The sequence below is a fragment of the Musca vetustissima genome, unplaced genomic scaffold, assembly GCF_032173495.1.
Source record: "Musca vetustissima isolate MV318-11 ecotype Yass unplaced genomic scaffold, APGP_CSIRO_Mvet_v1 utg17689, whole genome shotgun sequence".
In the NCBI taxonomy this organism is placed as follows: Eukaryota; Metazoa; Arthropoda; class Insecta; order Diptera; family Muscidae; genus Musca; species Musca vetustissima.
The window spans coordinates 200,012-221,692 of NW_026882728.1; the positions used below are offsets into that span (position 1 = coordinate 200,012).

Genomic DNA, 21,681 nt, shown 5'->3' on the forward strand with positions numbered 1-21,681 from the left:
TTAAACCGGAGGCTGTTCCTTCAAGAGCTCGAAGGATGACCTTCTATACATCGAAACGTGACATTTTATGTCACGTACTTTTAGACTGGCCATCAAAGGCTCACCTGAGCGGATGCTGGTCTATAAATTGGAAAGAAGACAGTTCTTGTATAGATCAAAGGTTGGTCTTTAATAGACCGAAGGTTTTTTCTGTAGATCGATTGATGGACTTCTAAAGATCGAAGCGTGGTCCTCCAAAGGCTATAGACATTTTTTAGATCAAATGTTGGACTTTTATAGGCAGAAGAATGGGTCTAGCCTATTGACCATGAACAGGTGAGAAGCTGAACTTGTGTAGATCGATCGAAGGGCTCACCTCTAAAAATCGAAGGGTAGCCTTTAGTTCACCGAAGTTTTGAATTTTATAGAGATCTAAGTGTTGGCTTCAGCATATTGTAGGCTGGCATTCTGTAGATCGAAAGATATCTTTCAACAGATCGGAGACTGATCTTCACTAGTAGAAGCTTGTCATTCAATAGATCGATGGGTAACATAATATACGCAGAATAGGCCTTCGATAGAGCCAAGTTTGTCATTTTAAAGATCGAAGAATTGCCTTCTATATTTGAAGATTGTCTGTTAGAGATCAAAGAAGTCTAGACTTTTATAAATCGAAGGCTGGCCTTTTATAGATAGGAGGTTTGACTTTAATAAACAGAAGTCAGGCCTTCTATAGACCGAAGTGTGGACTTCAATAGAGTGGCTTTTTATATGTAGGAAAGGTGGCTTTCTATCTGTAGGAGGTTAGAATTCAATAGATCGATGTTGATCTTCCATAGATCGAAGGCTGGCACTCCAAAGACCGAAGGATTACCTTCTACATATTGAAGAACCGAAGACAGATGTCTGACCTTGAAAAGATCGAATGCTGGCCTTTCAGCCTTTATAGAAGGCTGACTTTTATATGCAGAAGGATGGTCTTTAAGATCAAAGGAGGTCTTCTATAGATCGAAAGCTATATTTCTATAGATATATACACATTTTTTGGTAAATAAATACAATAAGGACTCTTCATTTATTTGTCCATTTGTTTCCCATTACACCCAATTAAACATTTTTGCATCTTCTTGTAAATAATTCCGCCGATATCGCATCATAAATGTGTCCCATAAAATCAATTTCAATTGACATATCGTAATTTCGAATTTCTCTATAATTAATGGATAATTGTTTTTGTATTTTTTATTTTATTGGAAATTTATTAATTTCTAGATTACAACAGATTTGCATTGCCCGATTTCATTCTTGAGCTTGGTGATGTCAATTCAAAATACAACAACATGCAGCAAGATATAAGAATTTATATTCGCATATATCGTGCCAAATGGACATTAAATAATCAATATGTAAAATTTAAGAACGCTGCGGGTGGTATTTGATTTGTTTATATGTGTGTAGATATAACACCGATCTGAATGGTGTATAACAACCACATGCCTCCACAATAACAACAGCAACAATACCAGTCGCAGTGGCAACAGATTGTATCATGCAGGCACGCAGGCTTACCGGACAATGAAGCTATTGAACGAACGGGCATCACATAGGCAAGAAAAACTCATATTTTGTGCTACCAAAAAAATAATTATCACATCTGGGGGTCAATAATATAGCTTTATATATAGAGGCTGGGTCTATGGGGGAAGAGTGGATAGGAAGTTACAATTGTTTTTCTTTTTTCGTTAATGGTTTAAAGTTAATAATAATAATTAAAAAATAACTTCCTTATTATCCTTTCAATAAATGAGTTAAGATTTTCAGACCAATTCAGAAGTTGTAATAGGAAAGGGGTAGTTTATGGCCACTATAAAATTAATTAGTCACTAAAAATTAATTAGTCGTGCAAACTTAGATCAGTTCCGAAATTGAATACTACCCCCTAATAGCTGGAAAGGCGTTAGTAAGGAAGGCTGCCCTTCTATAGTTGACCTTGTGTAAATCTAAGGGTGTCTTTCTATTGATCGGAGACTGATTTCCTATCTGGAGGAGGTTGGCCTTTAATAGATCGAAAGTTGACATTATAAAAATCGAAGGATGACATTCTGTAGATCGATGGATGACCTTCTGTAGATGGAATAATGACCTTCGAATAATGAAATTCTAAATACAGTATTTTTCGGTTAATTGACCCTACGGTTAATTGATTTCCACGCTTAATTGAACCACATGATGGGGCAAAAAATATTTCATAGGAAAATACATGTAAATTTTCTCGGATAATTAAACCCTGTTAATTGATTTTCCCGCTTAATTGGTTCAAAATTCATGTCATCAAAAATAAATTTCCTTTTACTTTTCACCGGTTAATAAGTGGCCCTTAATCCGGATTAAGTGTCTCTTAATCCGGATTAAGGCTTAATCCGGATTAAATGTCCCTTAATCCTGGGTCAAGGACCGGATTAAGTGTCCGGATTAAGTGTCCTTTAATCCGGAATTTTAGCATTCTAGACCTTCCCCTTTGTCTACGCTTAATTCGGGGTCAATGACCTTTAATTCGGGTTAAATGATGGCCATTTTAGTACACATAAATATCTCAATCCTGTACTCCAATAGTAATCCTAATTCCTATTTTTAAGGATTCTATCTTTTTACGCTGAACTTAATGCAAATAGTACCAATCCGATTAATCCTAAATCCGGATTAAACCGGGGTCAAGGACCCTAAATCGGATTAATCCTTAATCCGGGGTGAAGGACCGTTAATCCGGATTAAATGGCCCTTAATCCGCATTAAGTCTTAATCCGTATTAAATGTCCCTTAATCCTGGGTGAAGGACCCTTAATCCGGATTAAGCCTTAATCCAGGGTCTATGACCCTTACTCCGGATTAAGTGTCCTTTAATCCGGAATTTTAGAATTCTAGCTCTTCTCCTTTGTCTACGCTTAATTCGGGGTCAACGACCTTTAATTCGGGTCAAATGATGGCCAATTTAGTACACATAAGTACCTCAATCCTGTACTCCAATAGTAATCCTAATCCTATTTTTAAGAATTCAATCTTTTTACGCTGAACTTAATTCAAATAGTACCAATCCGATTAATCCTTAATCCGGATTAAATGTCCCTTAATCCGGATTAAGCCGGGTTCAAGGACTCTTAAATCGGATTAAGCCTTAATCGTGGTTCCGGATTAAGCCTTAATCCTGGGTCAAGGACCCTTAATCCGGATTAAGGGTACTTGACCCAGGATTAATCCGGACTAAGAGACACTTAATACGGATTAAGAGACACTTAATCCGGATTAAGAGACACTTAATTCGGATTAATCCTTAATTTGGATTAAGCCTTAATCCTGGGTCAAGGGCCCTTAATTAGGGGTCAATCACCTTTAATTCGGGTTAACTGACGGCCTTTAATCCGGGGTCAATGACCCTAAATTTGGAGTAAGCTTTAATACGGGATTAAATGACCCTTAACCCGGATTAAGCCTTAATCAAGGACCCTCAATCCGGGTTCAAGGACCCTTAATCCGGAGTAGCCTTAATCATGGGTCAAGGACCCTTAATCCGGATTAAGCCTTAATACTGGGTCAAGGACCCTAAACCGGATTAAGGAACACTTAATCCGGATTAAGTGTTCCTTAATCCGGATTAATGGCCCTTAATCCGGATTAAGCGTTAAGGCTTAATCTGGATTAAGGGCCGGGATCAAGGTCGGGATTAAGCCGTGGTCAAGATCCCTTAAACCGGATTAAGCCTTAATCCAGGTTCAAGGACCCTAAACCGGATTAAGGGACACTTAAGTGTTCCTTAATCCGGATTAACGGACACTTAATCCGTATTAAATGTTCCTTAATCCGGATTAAGGGTAGACAAAGGGGAAGGCTAGAATTTTGAAATAAGGCTTAATCCGGATAATCCTTGACCCTGGATTAAGGGTCCTTCACCCAGGATTAAGGGTCCCGGATTAAAGGTCATCATTTAACCTGAATTAAAGGTCATTGACCCCGAATTAAGGGTAGACAAAGGTGAAGAGCTAGAATTTTGAAATTTTGGGAGTGGCTCACTGATGGAAAGTTAGAAGGATGTAGATGCTCCATTTTAGAAATTCGTACTTATGTGTATGAAAAGTACTAAATTTGGTACTATTTGCATTAAGTTCAGCGTAAAGAGATTGAATACTTAAAAATAGGAATTAGGATTACTATTGGAGTACAGGATTGAGGTACTTATGTGTACTAAAATGGCCATCATTTAACCCGAATTAAAGGTCATTGACCTTAACTTAATTCGGATTAATCCTCAATTTGGATTAAGCCTTAATCCTGGGTCAAGGACCCTTAATTAGGGGTCAATCACCTTTAATTCGGGTTAACTGACGGCCTTTAATCCGGGGTCAATGACCCTAAATTTGGAGTAAGCTTTAATACGGGATTAAATGACCCTTAACCCGGATTAAGCCTTAATCAAGGACCCTCAATCCGGGTTCAAGGACCCTTAATCCGGAGTAGCCTTAATCATGGGTCAAGGACCCTTAATCCGGATTAAGCCTTAATACTGGGTCAAGGACCCTAAACCGGATTAAGGAACACTTAATCCGGATTAAGTGTTCCTTAATCCGGATTAATGGCCCTTAATCCGGATTAAGCGTTAAGGCTTAATCTGGATTAAGGGCCGGGATCAAGGTCGGGATTAAGCCGTGGTCAAGATCCCTTAAACCGGATTAAGCCTTAATCCAGGTTCAAGGACCCTAAACCGGATTAAGGGACACTTAAGTGTTCCTTAATCCGGATTAACGGACACTTAATCCGTATTAAATGTTCCTTAATCCGGATTAAGGGTAGACAAAGGGGAAGGCTAGAATTTTGAAATAAGGCTTAATCCGGATAATCCTTGACCCTGGATTAAGGGTCCTTCACCCAGGATTAAGGGTCCCGGATTAAAGGTCATCATTAAGGGTAGACAAAGGTGAAGAGCTAGAATTTTGAAATTTTGGGAGTGGCTCACTGATGGAAAGTTAGAAGGATGTAGATGCTCCATTTTAGAAATTCGTACTTATGTGTATGAAAAGTACTAAATTTGGTACTATTTGCATTAAGTGCAGCGTAAAGAGATTGAATACTTAAAAATAGGAATTAGGATTACTATTGGAGTACAGGATTGAGGTACTTATGTGTACTAAAATGGCCATCATTTAACCCGAATTAAAGGTCATTGACCAAGAATTAAGCGTAGACAAAGGGGAAGAGCTAGAATTCTAAAATTCCGGATTAAAGGACACTTAATCCGGAGTAAGGGTCATAGACCCAGGATTAAGGCTAAAGTGACCTATAATTCGGGTTAAATGATGGCCATTTAGTACACATAAGTACCTCAATCCTGTACTCCAATAGTAATCCTAATTCCTATTTTTAAGTATTCAATTTCTTTATGCTGAACTTAATGCAAATAGTACCAAATTTAGTACTTTTCATATACAAAAGTACGAATTTCTAAAATGGGGCATCTACATCCTTCTAACTTTCCATCAGTGAACCACATCCAAAATTTCATAATCCCAGCTCTTCCCCTTTGTCTACCCTTAATTCGGGGTCAATGACCTTTAATTCGGGTTAAATTATGGCCTTTAATCCGGGGTCAATGACCCTAAATTTGGAGTACGCCTTAATACGGGATTAAGCGTTAAGGCTTAATCCGGATTAAGGGCCACTTAATCCGGATTAAGGAACACTTAATACGGATTAAGTGTCCCTTAATCCGGAATAAAGTTTCACTGATGGAAAGTTAGATGCTCTATTTTAGATTGAGATTGAATACTTAAAACTAGGAATTAGGATTACTATTAAATGTCCCTTAATCCGGATAAGGCCTTAATCCACGGTCAAGGACCCTCAATCCGAGGTCAAGGACCCCTAAACCGGATTAAGCCTTAATCCGGATTAAGTGTCCCTTAATCCTGGGTCAAGGACCCTTAATCCGGATTAAGCCTTAACTCGTGGTGAAGGACCCTTAATCCGGATTGAGTGGCCCTTAATCCGGATTAAGCCTTAATCCGGATTAAATGTCCCTTAATCCTGGGTCAAGGACCCTTAATCCGGATTAAACCTTAATCCTGGGTCTATGACCCTTTCTCCGGATTAAGTTCCTTTGATCCGGAATTTTAGAATTCTAGCTCTTCCCCTTTGTCTACGCTTAATTCGGGTTAAATGATGGCCATTTTAGTACACATAAGTACCTCAATCCTGTACTCCAATAGTAATCCTAATTCCTATTTTTAAGAATTCAATCTTGTTACGCTGAACTTAATGCAAATAGTACCAATCCGATTAATCCTTAATCCGGATTAAGTGTCCCTTAATTCGGATTAAGCCGGGGTCAAGGACCCTTAAATCGGATTAAGCCTTAATCCGGATTAAGCCTTAATCCTGGGTCAAGGAACCTTAAGCTTTAATCCTGGCTCAAGGACCCTTAATCCGGATTAACCCTTAATCCTGGGTCAAGAGCCCTTAATCCAGGGTCAAGGACCCTTAATCCGGATTAAGCCTTAATCCGGATTAAATGTCCCTTAATCCCGATTAAATTAAATGTAAATGTTAAATGACCCTTAATCCGAAATCGGATTAAGCATTACTCCGGATTAAGCCTTAATCCTGGGTCAAGGAACGTTAATCCGGATTAAGCCTTAATCCTGTGTCAAGGACCCTAAACCGGATTAAGGGACACTTAATCCGGATTAAGGGTACTTGACCCCGGCTTAAGCCGGATTAAGAGACACTTAATCCGAATTAAGAGACACTTAATCCGGATTAAGAGACCTTAATCCGTATTAACCCTTAATCCCGATTAAGCCTTAATCCTGATTCAAGGACCCTTAATCCAGGGTCAAGGGCCCTTAATCCGGATTAAGCCTTAATCCATATTAAATGTCCCTTATTCCGGATTAAATGTCCCTTAATCCGGATTAAGCCGGGGTCAAGTACCATTAATCCGGATTAATCGTTAAGGCTTAATCCGGATTAAGTGCCCCTTAATCCGGTTTAGGGTCCTTGACCCAGGATTAAGGCTTAATCCCGATTAAGCCCCACTTAATCCGGATTAAGTGACATTTAATCCGGTTTAAATGTCCTTTAATCCTGGGTCAAGGACCCTTCATCCGGATTAAGCCTTAATCCTGGGTCTATGACCCTTACTCCGGATTAAGTGTCCTTTAATCCGGAATTTTAAAATTCTAGCTCTTCCCCTTTGTCTACCCTTAATTCGGGGTCAATGACCTTTAATTCGGGTTAAATGATGGCTATTAAGTACATATAAGTACCTCAATCCTGTACTCCAATAGTAATCCTAATTCCTATTTTTAAGTATTCAATCTCTTTACGCTGAACTTAATGCAAATGGTACCAAATTTACTACTTTTTTTAAGTGGCCCTTAATCCGGATTAAGCCTTAACGCTTAATCGATTGATTAAGTGTCCTTGATCCTGGATTAAGGCTTAATCCGGGTTAAGGGGCATTTAATCCCGTATTAAGACTTACTCCAAATTTAGGGTCATTGACCCCGGATTAAAGGCCATCATTTAACCTGAATTAAAGGTCATTGACCCCGTGTTAATGGTAGACAAAAGGGAAGAACTAGAATTTTGAAATTTTGGGTGTGGTTCACTGATGGAAAGTTAGAAGGATGTAGATGCTCCATTTTAGAAATTCGTACTTATGTGTATGAAAAGTACTAAATTTGGTACTACAGTATTTTTCGGTTAATTGATTTCCACGCTTAATTGGGGCAAAAAATATTTCATAGGAAAAATACATGTAAATTTTCTCGGATAATTAAACCCTGTTAATTGATTTTCCCGCTTAATTGGTTCAAAATTCATGTCATCCAAAATAAATTTCCTTTTACGTTTTACCGGATAATTGCACAATAATAATTGAAAAATAATCTGCCATTTTTTTACATACATATTTGACATAATTTGTGAAAAAGACTAGGTGGCATCTTTACTAATTCAAAACATATGTTTATTGCTAAGGAAAAACTTCGAGAAAGCGTAATTTGTATTTGACATTGGATTTTTTTAAATCATTAGCAGTTCCAATTATACGCGATTACTGTAATTGAACAAACTATTCAATTAAGCGGGTTCGGATAATTGGTTCCTCGGTTAATTGAACGAAAATTTGTGCAAATTTTGATGTGCAATTAACCGAAAAATACTGTATAGAAATATTAGGTTGGGGAAAAGGAAATACATTATTTTTATATAAACTGTAGAACTTTATTTAACATGCTTCGAAATGTCCAACTTGGGTCAAATATGCATCGTTTTATTGACATTTTAAAAGTAACTTCATAATGCCTCTCTCATAGTAGTCCTGCTCTCTCTTTGCAAAAAAAACTCTAGTAGTCGATTTTCACAATCCTCCCTAGATGCCAATTTTTATCATTAAATAAATTTTGCAATGCAAGAAAAAGATGATAATCGCTTGGTGCCAAGTCTAGACTGTATGGCGGATGCACTAAAATTTCCCAACCAAGCTCCCAAAGTTTCTGACAAGTCACTAGATGTGTGTGTAGATGTGTGTGGCATAGCGAAGGACCGAAGACAGATGTCTGACCTTGAAAAGATCGAATGTTGGCCTTTTATATATCGGAGGTTGCTTCGAATTACGGACTCAATAGACCGAAGTCTTATCCTTTATAGTTCGAAGGTTGAACTTTTATATGCAGAAGGATGGACTTTAATAGGCAGAAGTGTGGCCTTCAATAGATCAAAGTCACCATACGTTTAAGAAATGGGTCTATCTCATTTCGTTTAACCAAGGCTTCGCAGATGGAAATTCCATCCATCCTTTTTTCTGTTAATTAGTTTGGCGCCCAAACATCGAGGTTCTTTTTTAATCCAATTTTGTGTAAATGGTTTAGAACAGTTTTATGGTCGTTTTTTAGATCCTGTGAGATCTAAAAAACATGCCGATCAACTTCGATAATTTTTCTGATTGTCATTTTCGACAACTGGCCTAATGGATTTCTTTTTCCCCAACCTAATATTTCCATCAATTGACCGAAGTCTGGTATTCTATACATCGAAGGCAGATCTATTATAGACAAAATATTGAACTTTAATTGACAGAAATCTGACTTTTAATAGATAGGATACTTCGATCCATAGAAGGTCATCGTTTACCTTCTATGGATCGAAGGATGGTCTTCTATAGACCGAAGTTAGGTCTTCTACATTTAATAGACAGAAGGGTGGTCTCTTATAACCAGACGACTGACCCTCATAAGAGGCTGGCCTTATATAACTCGAAGGCTGGGCTTTTGTAGACTTAAAGATTTCTTCCCAGCATCGGAGATTTACCATCATAGAAGGTTGAAGTGACCTTTTATAGGTCAGAGACTTATTTCATATTTGTATGAGGTTGGTGTTTATTACATCGAAAGCTGACAATACTGAAATTCTAAATATAGAAAGAGTTTCTTCAATTGACCGAAGTCTGGTATTCCATAAATCGAAGGCAGATATTTTATAGACAAAAGGATAAACTTTAATTGACAGAAATCTGGCTTTAAAAAGATAGGATACTGGTCTGGCATTCTAAAGATGACCTTTTGTAGATCGAAGGATGGACTTCAATAGACCGAAGTCTGGTCTTCTATATATTGAAGTCTGGTTTTTATAGGCTGGAGGGTGGACTTAAATAAACAGAAGGGTGGCCTTTTATAAGCAGAAAACCGACCTTCATAAGAGGCTGGCCTTATATAGCTCAAAGGCTGGCCTTTTGTAGATTGAAAGATGACTTCTATGGATCGGAGACTTACCATCATAGAAGGTTGAAGCGACGTTTTATAGGTCCGAGACTTATCTTATACTTGTACGAGGTTGGCGTTTAATATATCGAAAGCTGAAATTTTATACACAATAGGATGGGCCTCTACATATTGGAGTTTTGATAGTTTTTAGACAGAAGGATAGGATAGGATAATATATAAAATTGTAGCCTCTTATGGGCAACTGAATGGACTTTAACTGACAAAAGTCTAGCCTTTTGTAGATTGAAGGGGATTCCTCCAGATAGAAGAGTGACTCTCTATAGATTGAAGGTTGGACTGATAGAGGTGGCATTTTATAGACAGAATGATGCACTTAAAAAGGTAGACGTCTGATATTCGAGTTTCACATTATAAAGATCGAAGAATTACCATCCATATATTGGAGATTGACTTCTAAAGCTAGAAGGATAGTCTTCACTAGATCGAAGTCTCGCCTTCTATGGATAGAAGGCTGACCTTTTGTAAATAGAAGGATTGATTTCAATAGACAGAAATCTGCTCTTCTATACATGACTTTTATAGGTAAGAAGGGTGACCATCTATATGTAGGATATTAGCCTTCAACATATCGAAGTATGACTTTCAATAGATCGGAGACTGGCATCCTATCTATAGGGTGTTCGCCTTCAAGGCTGGCACTCTAAAGATCGAAGCATTACCTTCTATATATTGGAGGTTGGCTTCTATAGATCAAAGGATGAACTTTAATGAATCAAAGTCTTGTCTTCTATAGATCGAAGGCTGGTATTCTAAAGATCGAAAGATGGCCTTCTGTAGGCTTCTATAGATCGTATGATGGACTTTAGTTGGAGTTTAAATCTGGCTTTATTTGGACGCTGGACCTTTATAGATAGTAGACTGTCCTTCTATAGATACGAGGCTGACCTTTTATAGATAAAAATGCATTTTAATAGACAGAAGATTCTTAAGATCGGAGGCTGGCGTTCTGTTCGGTGATTATCTATCTGTAGTAGTTTGACCTTCAATAGATCGAATATTGGTATTATAAAGCCAGAATGATTAACTTGGCTTTCAATAGATCTAAGGGCGACTTCTACGGATGGCCTTCCAATATATGTAATCTCCAGATCGAAGGCTGATCTTCACTTTTTTGTCATAACTTCTGAAATTGCAATAGATATGGTAATGTTTCCGATAGAGCACGTAGAAAAACATATGATGTTTAATTTTAAAATGAGATATATCGGATCGCATTTTCATACATAACTTTATAGAACCATTTTCAGAAAATTAAAAATGTTAAAGCGGATTGGTCCGGATTTTTTGAAAAGGGAAATCCTTTATGAATGAAATTGTCAGTATAGACCCACGTTTTAACATACTACGCGCATAAGGATTCCGATTTATTTTAGGTTTTATAATGGTCCTCTGTACATAATCCAAGTGGGTTCTTGGTGGGTAAAAAAATTCATAACAGATAATTATCAGTGCATGTCCAAGTTTTTCCCAATTTTTAGATCCGCTGCCAAAGCTCGTCTAAGTTTAAATGGGCCTTATTGTAGGCCTCAAAAAATATTAAAAAAATTCACGCCTTGTAGGCATTTAAAAAATATTTTTATATACAGTAGGCCTGCATTTTTTTAACCCAAGTCTTACGGTAGGCTTTACAAAAATATTTCTAAAAAATCTACGCCTTATTGTAGGCCTAAAAAATATTTTTTGAATTCTTAAAAATATTTTTAAGAAATCAACTCGTTATTATAACCCTCGTTATTATAATCCAGACGCGTCGGTCTTGTGCGCTGTTTTCTACTTGGTCTTTCCATCTGATTCGTGGCCTTCCCCTCCTACGGGAATCATCAGTAGGCTCGCTTTTATATGCCTTTTAAGCTGGGGCATTCCATTCATTCGCACAAAATGGCCTAGCCATCGTTGTCGCTACAGCTCAATACGCATGACTATGTCGATGTCCGAATATAAATTGTAAAGCTCGTGTTTCATTCGACGCCGATATTCACCGTCGGCGCAGATCGACCCGTAGATCTTTCGGAGAATTTTTCTTTCAAACACCCCAAGAGTTGCCTCATCTGCATGCGCAAGTACCCATGCTTCAGATTCATATAACAGCACGGGTAGTATCAGCGTCTTGTATAGTATGAGTTTGGTCTGGCGGGAGGTGGCCTAGTTTCTAAACTTCTTACTTAACCCATAGTAGCATCGGTTGGCCATCACAATCCTCCGAATTTCAAAACTGATGTCATTCGTTTTATTTATGGTGGTACCAAGGTATATAAAATCTTTAACTACCTCTAAGACGTAGTCCTCAAGTTCCACAGTTGGTCCGAGAAAAAAAATTGACTCATCCATTTAATAATTGATGTGTTGCCAAGCTGCTAATGGCAGCCCAGTACACCATGTCATGTGATTGCAATGTAAACATAAGGAATAAGAAGAAGAACAATTTAAACAGCTGTTTTGAAGCGGTCATCTACGTTGCTTGTATACATCTGTTTGTTTTGTTTCTTCTTTATCAGCTACGTTTTATATCTATTTCGTATAATTCCGCAACAAAATATACCGATAAACCCAAACATTGTGTGTTCCTTTGTAAAGTGAACCTAAGATTTAGAATGACCTTTTCAGATGAACATACGCTTTAAAATTCCTCCAAAATCCTGTAGCGTATCAATTTGGAAATCATGTTTCTAAAATGCGAAACCACATTGAATGTCTATCAAGTAAGTTTGGAAATATAACATCCTTATGGAATGTAAATTCAAACAAAACATTAATTCCTTTCAGCATGGTGATAAACTTGTCCTCTGTCGTTTGAATGCCGTGTCCTCAGCAGCTGGTGACACACCGACCAAAAGTACGGATGCAACGAACACCTGTAGAATGTTAACAGCCGACCAATGGCATTGTTTCGACAAAGAATTAAAATCATGGTTGGATAAAAAATCGGAATGGGCTGATGTTGATGTGGACAATGAGCTATATAAATTTGCTGTAAAACCAAATGTAGAAGTGAAAATTAAACGATCCACATTATCGATAAAGTATTTTCATAAATGCTTAAAGAAATCACATTTGGATGGTGGTGATGATGACGATAGTGGCGGAAAGGATAGCAGTTTACCGGTTTTAGATTGTTGCTTGGAATATAAAAGCAGGGAGAAGAGGGAGGTAAGTGTAAGCAATTGTTATGTTAGCGGGCTCAGGGGGGAGTCTCGGAGGAAATGACCGAGTGCATATGATCGCTGAGCTGACGAGGCGAGAATTGCGCCTTAAATAACCATCTCAAAGGTTTGGGTCACTACCTTACAAAGTGACCCCCTAACGCTTGGGTGTCATGCGACCTCGTGCCTAAAAAAAAATTCTTTCAAAATCCACGCCTAGTTCACTAAAGAGGAGCTCCAAAAAAATGTTTTAAAAATCCACGCCTATTTCAGTAAAGAGGAGCTTCAAAAAATGTTTTCAAAATCCACGCCTATTTCACTAAAGAGGAGCTCCAAAAAACCCTTTAATAATCCACGCCTATTTCACTTAAGAGGAGCTCCAAAAAATGCTTTAAAATCCACACATATTTCACTAAAGAGGAGCTCCAAATATTTTTTTTTTAAATCCACGACTAGTTCACTTAAGAGGAGCTCCAAAACATGCTTTAAAATCCACACATATTTCACTAAAGAGAGTTCCAAAAAATGTTTTAAAAATCCACGCCTAGTTCACTAAAGAGGAGCTCCAAAAAATGTTTTAAAAATCCACGCCTATTTCAGTAAAGAGGAGCTCCAAAAAATGTTTTCAAAATCCACGCCTATTTCACTAAAGAGGACCTCCAAAAATGTTTTCAAAATCCAGGCCTATTTCACTAAAGAGAAACTCCAAAAAATGTTTTAAAAATCCACGCCTATTTCACTAAAGAGGAGCTCCAAAAACACTTTAATAATCCACGCCTAGTTCACTAAAGAGGAGCTCCAAAAAATGTTTTAAAAATCCACGCCTATTTCACTAAAGAGGAGCTCCAAAAAATGTTTTCAAAATCCACGTCTATTTCACTAAAGAGGAGCTCCAAAAAATGTTTTAAAAATCCACGCCTATTTCACTAAAGAGGAGCTCCAAAAAATGTTTTCAAAATCCACGTCTATTTCACTAAAGAGGAGCTCCAAAAAATGTTTTAAAAATCCACGCCTATTTCACTAAAGAGGAGCTCCAAAAAATGTTTTCAAAATCCACGTCTATTTCACTAAAGAGGAGCTCCAAAAAATGTTTTAAAAATCCACGCCTATTTCACTAAAGAGGAGCTCCAAAAACCCTTTAATAATCCACGCCTAGTTCACTTAAGAGGAGCTCCAAAAAATGATTTAAAATCCACACATATTTCACTAAAGAGGAGCTCCAAAAAATGTTTTAAAAATCCACGCCTATTTCACTAAAGAGGAGCTCCAAAAAATGTTTTAAAAATCCACGCCTATTTCACTAAAGAGGAGCTCCAAAAAATGTTTTTAAAATCCACGCCTATTTCACTAAAGAGGAGCTCCAAAAATGTTTTAAAAATCCACCCCTATTTCCAAAAATGCTTTAAAAACCAACGCCTATTTCTCTACAGAGGAGCTCCAAAAATGCTTTAAAACCCAAAAATCTATTTAAAATCCACGCTTATTTTACTGAAGCAGAGCTCCCAAAATCTATTTAAATATCCACGCCTATTTAACTAAAGAGGAGCTCCAAAAAACTCTTTAAAAATTCACGCCTATTTTACTGAAGCGGAGCTCCAAAAATCTATTTAAAAATCCACGCCTATTTTACTGAAGCGGAGCTCCAAAAATCTATTTAAAAATCCACGCCTATTTCAATAAAGTGGAGCTCCAACAAACCCTTTTAATAATCCAAGCCTATTTCACCAAAGAGGAGTTCCAAAAAATTGAAATTGAAAAAATCCACTCTTATTTCACTGAACATGAACTCCAAAAATGTCTTTAAAAACCCACGAGGGACATGGATACTACCCTCATGGTGAAGGATATATAACAAGTCCGATTTGATCGATCTTAGCGAAGTTTTTACTTATTTATATTTATATATTTTTTATTTCAGCTTCCCCCCACACCCTCAATACCCGCAGATGAATATGATCCTTATGATTACGATCCGTATGCATCGGTAAATAAGGAAAAATCCATAAGTCCCCTGTCATACGAACCGTATACACCAACAAAAAAAGTTCCTGGTAAAATCACCAATGTTGATAAAATCAAAACACCGGGATTAGACTTTTTAGGATTTGATAGCAATGAAGATACCTACTCACCGAATATTGAAAGACATTTAGCTGCCAGCAAGATAACAATTCCGGTTTATAAGCCTGCACCCATTGAAGACAAACCTTCACCCGATGGCTATAATGAAGTTATACTCGAATCCGATGAAGATGTTTTGCCAACAAAAACTCATAGATCGATTCGCGTCAGAGACAAACATGGTATACATAAGGCCAACAGCGAATATATACCACATAGCCAGGAAATGTCTGAAAATGTACCTGCTTATAAACCTACACCAATCGAAAAGGAGGAACCAGAAGGTGAACTTGATGAGCAAAAGAAAATAAAGACTAAAACTAAAAAGAAAGCCAAGCTTGAAAAGGATGTTGCGAGCAGCAAAGAGGAAAAATCCGAAACGGATGAGAAAGCAAAGCCCAGAAAAAGTAATGAAGATGATGCAAATGCGGAAAAACGAACATCCAAGGATATCAAGAAATTATATCAAGAATCCAGCGAAGATGATCTGGATAAGGCATCCCAGGATAAAAATGGCAAACAATCAACAAAATCTAAGGCGAATGACCAGAGCAAGGAAACACCTTGTACTTCAAGTGAATATGATTTTGAAAATGTTGTAATGAAACACAAAAGAGAAAGAGACAAATCAATTCCCAGAGATGAGAAGGACAAAAAAGTACAACAAGTGCCTCAACCGAGAAATTCTCGGAAAAAATCAGAAACAAAGGACTGTCTGGCAAAAGAACGCAGAACTTCCGAGGATACCAAAGCAAGCAGCAGTTTATTAGCATCCATCGAAGAAGAGTCTGAGAAAAATGCCTCAAAACAAAAAGACAGGAAAAATATGGATAAGGAAAAAAAACGAAAAGATAAACAATCATCAAATGAGACTGAAACAATCGAGGAACCTCAAAACTTCATAAGTGAAGATGAATTTGAGGCCAGCTCATCTAAACAAAAATTAAAGAAGCACGAGAAAAATACATCTTTGGAAGAGAGTAAAGATGAATCAGGAGACAGGAAGAAGGACAAACGAAAGGAAAAGCATAAATCAAATGATAAAAATAAAACAAACGAAGAAGCGGAAAATAAAGAAGACCACAAAGATAGGAAATTATCAACAGAAACTTCACCACAGTTAAGACGTTCCGGTCGCTCACCATCAAAACCAAAACGATTCATTGAAGAAGTCGGGCAGCGATATGAACGTAAAACGATTCCAAAAACCTCGCCCAAAAATAAAGAACTTTTCGGTACGGACGATGATGATGACGAACAGGATAACAACAATAATGCCAGTTGCAAAATCCCATCAGCATTTGAAACTCCCAAACCGGATAAGAAAATGAAATCGATTTTATTGCAATCCTCCTCCTCATCATCGTCGGCGAAAAAGAAACGCAAACGTGATGATTGTGAACAAGAAAAAGCCGGTATGACTAAATGGTTGGGTAAAAAGAAACTTGAACCTAATGAATCTCCTAAATCGTCTTTGAAATCATCCAAAAAAATTAAATCAACTGCAAAAGACGAGAAGAGTAAACGCGCCAAATCACCCTCACCCAAACCAATGGAAATTGTTATGCCCACGGAAAAAGAGTTGGAAATGATGCGCAGCAAAGCTAAACAACAATCGGAAGATAATGAAAAATTTAAAGCTGCCCTGGAGAGAGTTAATGTGGTGCCGAAACAAGTTGAGCAACTGTAAGTATCCCCTTCGCAAAATGTGCTAATAAAAGAGTAAAGTGATTGACTGACCGATTTAACGATTCATCAACGGCCAAACGAAACGGCTGAAGCTAGAATCTTGAAATTTTGGGTGAGGTTCACTCTTGGTCCAATGGTGACAGATAAGGCTGTGATGCCATTTGTATTTGGCGAACCGGTAGAGCTAGAACTCATAAATTTAAAATGAGGGTCACTGATGGATTGTAGAATAGATATAGCAAATGGTTTTTTGGACATTCGAACTATAAGTATGCGAAAAGTACTAAAATGTACTGAATGGATAGAGCCAAAAACTTGAAATTTTAGAATGCGAGTGAGGGTTGAAATGTAAGTTCCATTTAAGGTCATGAGGTGTACCTCCCTTTCCGAGATCAAATTCACGTCTCGCCCCACGAATTTGTGGAGATACGAAACAGTACATTTGAAATGCTTCTCATCAGCTACTTCTCGGGCCTTCCCAACCTTTGAGCCGCTGTCCGTTGCTGGGGTCTGAAAAGATTCCCCATCGTCGGACATCGCCTCCGTTGCAGATTGCCTCTGAAGTTTGTCGGCGGGTGCCGACACAGGGCCTATTGAAGTCAGACTGGAAGTCGGTCGGTCAACAGGGTCTGCGCTTCCTTCGTTACTACTACAGCAATCCCCGTGGTGTTCATCATCAGTTAGGGTAAGATTCAATAGCAGTTCCTCCGGAATCGTATCCCCACATTGCTCTTCAGGTACCAGTCTGTTCAACTGGTCGAAGAGTTCCTTACTTTGCTCCTCTGGCCTATCGCGGATAGCGCGTAGAGTCCCGTGTAGGTCGTCCCGTCCCAGAACTGCAGTCCTGTCAGCCAAAGACTGATTATCATCAGTCCGGTTCGTCAACGTTTTGGTTTTTAATTGATGCACTTGTAACAGATACAGCTGCATGTGCCAAGGCATCCACACCTAGAACAGCCGGATCACAATCGCTTGATCTCGACGACACGTGGCTTGTGACCTCACCATCGATTGCCGCCGGTACTGGGTTATTAACTCCCTGCACCGTAACTTTATTCTTTTTACTTCTTTTACCCATTGCAGTTGATTTATTTAAGGGCAGTTGATTTATAAAGGGATCCGAAGAGCCCCAAGGTTTCCACGAAGTGCAGAGAAAAGTTGATCTCGGAGACCTAGGTCAGTTTCACTCTGCACATCATGGAGACCCCCTTCCCATGCGCCACCCGGGAAGACGCCCCTAGTAGGAGATTGGCAACTCCCCTAGGATATGAACGTTTTGGAATTTTTTTACTTATGTGTACGAAAAGTACTTAATCGTACTATAATCGGTACAGTTTGGATTTGGGTGAACCGACTGAGTGGAAACAATGCAATTTGGAGTCAGGATCACTGTAGAGGTGTGGGATTGGGGTCTGGATTCAGTTTAAGAAATTAATACTTATGGGTATTAAATGGGAAACTTTGTTATTTTAGATGAACCAATAGAGCTAGAATCATGAAATTTGGAGTCAGGATCACTGTTGAGGTGTGAGATTGAGATATGTAGAAAGTTTTAGAAATTTGTTCTAATGTGTACAAAATTTGGTTCAATTTGAATTGTGAGTGAACCGAAAGAGTTGGAATCCTGAAACTTGGATTTGTGATCACAGTGCAGGTGTAGGATTGGGGAATGTAGGAAGTTTTTGAAATTTGTACTAAGTGTACTTAATTTGGTACAATTTAAATTGTATGTGAAGCGATAGAGTTAGAATCCTGAAATTTTGATTTAGGATCAGTGTGGAGGTGTAGGATTGGGGTATGTGGGAAGGTTTGGAAATTTGATTCTACTTTGTACTACATTTAGTACGATTTGATTTGTGTGGGAACCGATAGAGTTGGAATCCTGAAATTTTGATTTAGGAACACTGTGGAGGTGTAGGATTGGGTTATGTAGGAAGATTTGGAAATTGGTACTACTATGTACTAAATTTAGTACGATTTGATTTGTGGGTGAACCGATAGAGATGGAATCCTGAAACTTGGATTAAGGTTCACTGTGAGGTGAAGATTTGGATTAAGTGGGAAGTTTTGGAAATTCGTACTACTGTGTACTTAATTAGGTTTAATTTGAATTGTGGGTGAACAAATAGAGTTGGAATTTTGAAATTTTTATTTATTTATTTAGGAAAACTGTGGATATGTAGGAATGGGGTATGTGGGAAGGTTTGGAAATTCTTTTTTTGTGTACTAAATTTGGTTCAATTTGAATTGTGGGTGAACCGATAGAGTTGGAAACCTGAAACTTGGATTTTGGTTGACTGTAGGGTGAAGGTTTGGTTTAAGTAGGAAGTTTTGGAAATTCGTACTACTGTGAACTATATTTGGTACAATTTGAATTGTGGGTGAAATAATAGAGTTGAAATCCTGAAATTTGAATTTGGAATCATTGTGTAGGATCGGGGTATGCAGGAAGTTTTGTTGGATGGTTGGGGAAGGTACTTATGGAAATAATGTGTGCTAAATGGAACTAAATTTGATAAAATCTGGATTTGGGTGAACCTTTAAAGCTCGAATCGTGAAATTTGGTACTAAATGGTACTCAAATTCAATTTATGGTCGATATTAATGTGTAAATTGTTTAGTTTTTCTGACATATGCCGGTTTCTTTGAAAATAAAATAATATGTTAATACATGTTTAAATATTACCCACATTCGCTAACGAAGTAGCAGGCATATGCTAGTTTCAAATAAAACTCGAAGATTTACTTAAACCAGTGATGTCTTATTACACACTCCGAAAAGACGAACACAGCTTAGTTAATTTCCATGAAAATTTTTATGAAGAAAAAAAACTATGCAATCGAATTTGTTAATAATCTCACATTATTTGTATATTTCCAGTTCCCTTAAGGATATGTCCTTTACAGATCTAATGGAAACATTTTCTCTTTATCAAACCGATTTGGATCAAATCTATGAAAAATGTCGTAAAAAAGATTATATCAAAAGTTATGATGGCGTTAATCATTGCCTTGTGATTGGCCTAATTGATCATAAAATACAATTTAAAATGATGGAGAAATTATCGGAAAAATATAATAGCAATAATAGTACATCGGTAAGACAATTAATATCTACATATATATTTTTAAACATATTAAATAATAAAATGAAATATGTTTTCTAGCAAGCCACATTGTATGCCAATGCTCTCTTACCAGAATGGATATTGCGGGTATTTATGAAACGCTACAATTTAAATCGTTCAGATGCCATACAACAAATTGTCGATCAAGAAGCCTATAAATCATATACCGATGCAGAAAATGAATGTTCATTTTTAGATGATCTATGATATAATAATTTATATACATTTTATATATATGCATATATGCAAAATCCTATATATGTTTATAAAAAAGTTGTATTTTCGTTCATTTAGTTATTTTGCTACATTTCTTTTTCTTTTTTTCTATAAACAAAGCTGTGCTTTCATTCACCATTTAAATACATTTTTAAATTACGTACGTAGGTTAAATTTTTGTGCAGTACCATTACATTACTTCTTTTCAAAATAAAATTTTGTATTTTTCTAGTATTTTTTTAAAAGTCCTTTGTTACAAAAAAAACACACAAATTAATGTGTAAATATATTAAAAATGTCAAGTCTAAATAGAAGTTAAAAAAATAAATTTTAATATGTATAAAAAATAAATTAAATAGTTTTTATTTTTTGTAGTGTATACAACAATGTTGTTAGCGTAATATAAGTTTGTCTGTCGCCAAGAGTTTGTAACACCACGAAATATTGGTGCTAGACTCACCTGAAAAATCAGAAACTGAATTAACTCCTCGTGACCATTTTCGTGCGATACTTTTTCACTACAGGTCACTACTGTGTTGTTGTTGTGATAAGGCTGGGTTTTTGGAAATTCGAACTAGAAGGGTACGAAAAGTACTAAAATGTACCAAATATGGTACCCTTTGTATTAAGTGAACGAAAATAGCCAAAATTCTTATATTTGGAATGTGGATCACTGATAGAAAGTTGGATAGATGTGCAAAAGGGTTTTTGAAAATTCGACATAAAAGTGTACGAAAAGTACTAAACTTTACTAAATAAGTAAGTATAGTATACAGGATGGGAAGTGGTGTTGATGTATGGTAATGGTTTATGAAATTAATACATATTTATATAAAAAGTACAAAATGGTACTAATTTTAGTACTATTTGCGTTTAAATTGGTTGATTGAATTTCGGATAGTTTTAATGCATTTAATGCATGATGGTGTTTATGCTCTACAGGCTTAATTTATTATGCTACTTGGACGTCGAAAGCCTCAAGAACATGCAGTCGAGATAATTTTTCGATGAAATTCGGAAACGTGTTCAAGTAGTTCAGGGATCCGAAACACGCCGTTGGTATGAGAACATGTATAATACGGAATGCCAAATGAGTGTTGTTCAAAACGTTGGGTTATAACAGCAACATACCATCCCACATGCTCGAATTTTACCACAAAGGCTACGGGACAACATAAATTTTTGTATTGGAGTTGCAGACCGTTTACAGAGATTTCATGATTACTTTTGTGGTCTTTCTCCAGGTTGTTCATGCAAATAACATGCATCACATCGAAATATTTACCGGAGACACCATAAGGTATATACATTCAAGATTAGAATGAATTTCTATGGTGAATTTAAAATCTGATATATAGATATACGTTTGTTATAGCCCCATATTACCGAATTGACTCCCACTTGGTATTCTGGGTACTTATTGTGATCATGTTTAGGGAAAGCTCCATATAAAGGTACCTCCCAATTTTCGATATTTTGGTGACTTGGATCAGGCCTTTCTACCAATTTTACGTTTGGATTATCATGGAGTAGAATATCTCCCTATCAAAATTTATTAATATTGGAACAAGATTC

General features: G+C 37.1%; 1 protein-coding gene across 1 annotated transcript; it reads left to right on the forward strand.

Moving 5' to 3' along the window:
- The first annotated feature begins 12,472 nt into the window (after positions 1 to 12,472).
- LOC133329398 (enolase-phosphatase E1-like) lies at positions 12,473 to 20,097 on the forward strand. The gene is made up of 5 exons (XM_061537871.1): positions 12,473 to 12,511; positions 12,576 to 12,959; positions 14,871 to 16,759; positions 19,644 to 19,860; positions 19,930 to 20,097. Exons 1-5 carry the CDS (start codon positions 12,473 to 12,475, stop codon positions 20,095 to 20,097), a joined length of 2,697 nt encoding a protein of 898 aa, XP_061393855.1.
- The last annotated feature ends 1,584 nt before the right edge of the window (positions 20,098 to 21,681 follow it).

Coding starts and splice junctions, on each gene's coding strand:
- LOC133329398 (XM_061537871.1), top strand. CDS start 12,473: ATGTTTCTAAAATGCGAAACCACATTGAATGTCTATCAA. Junction 12,960..14,870: donor AAAGCAGGGAGAAGAGGGAG/GTAAGTGTAAGC, acceptor TTTTTATTTCAG/CTTCCCCCCACACCCTCAAT. Junction 19,861..19,929: donor ATAGCAATAATAGTACATCG/GTAAGACAATTA, acceptor TATGTTTTCTAG/CAAGCCACATTGTATGCCAA.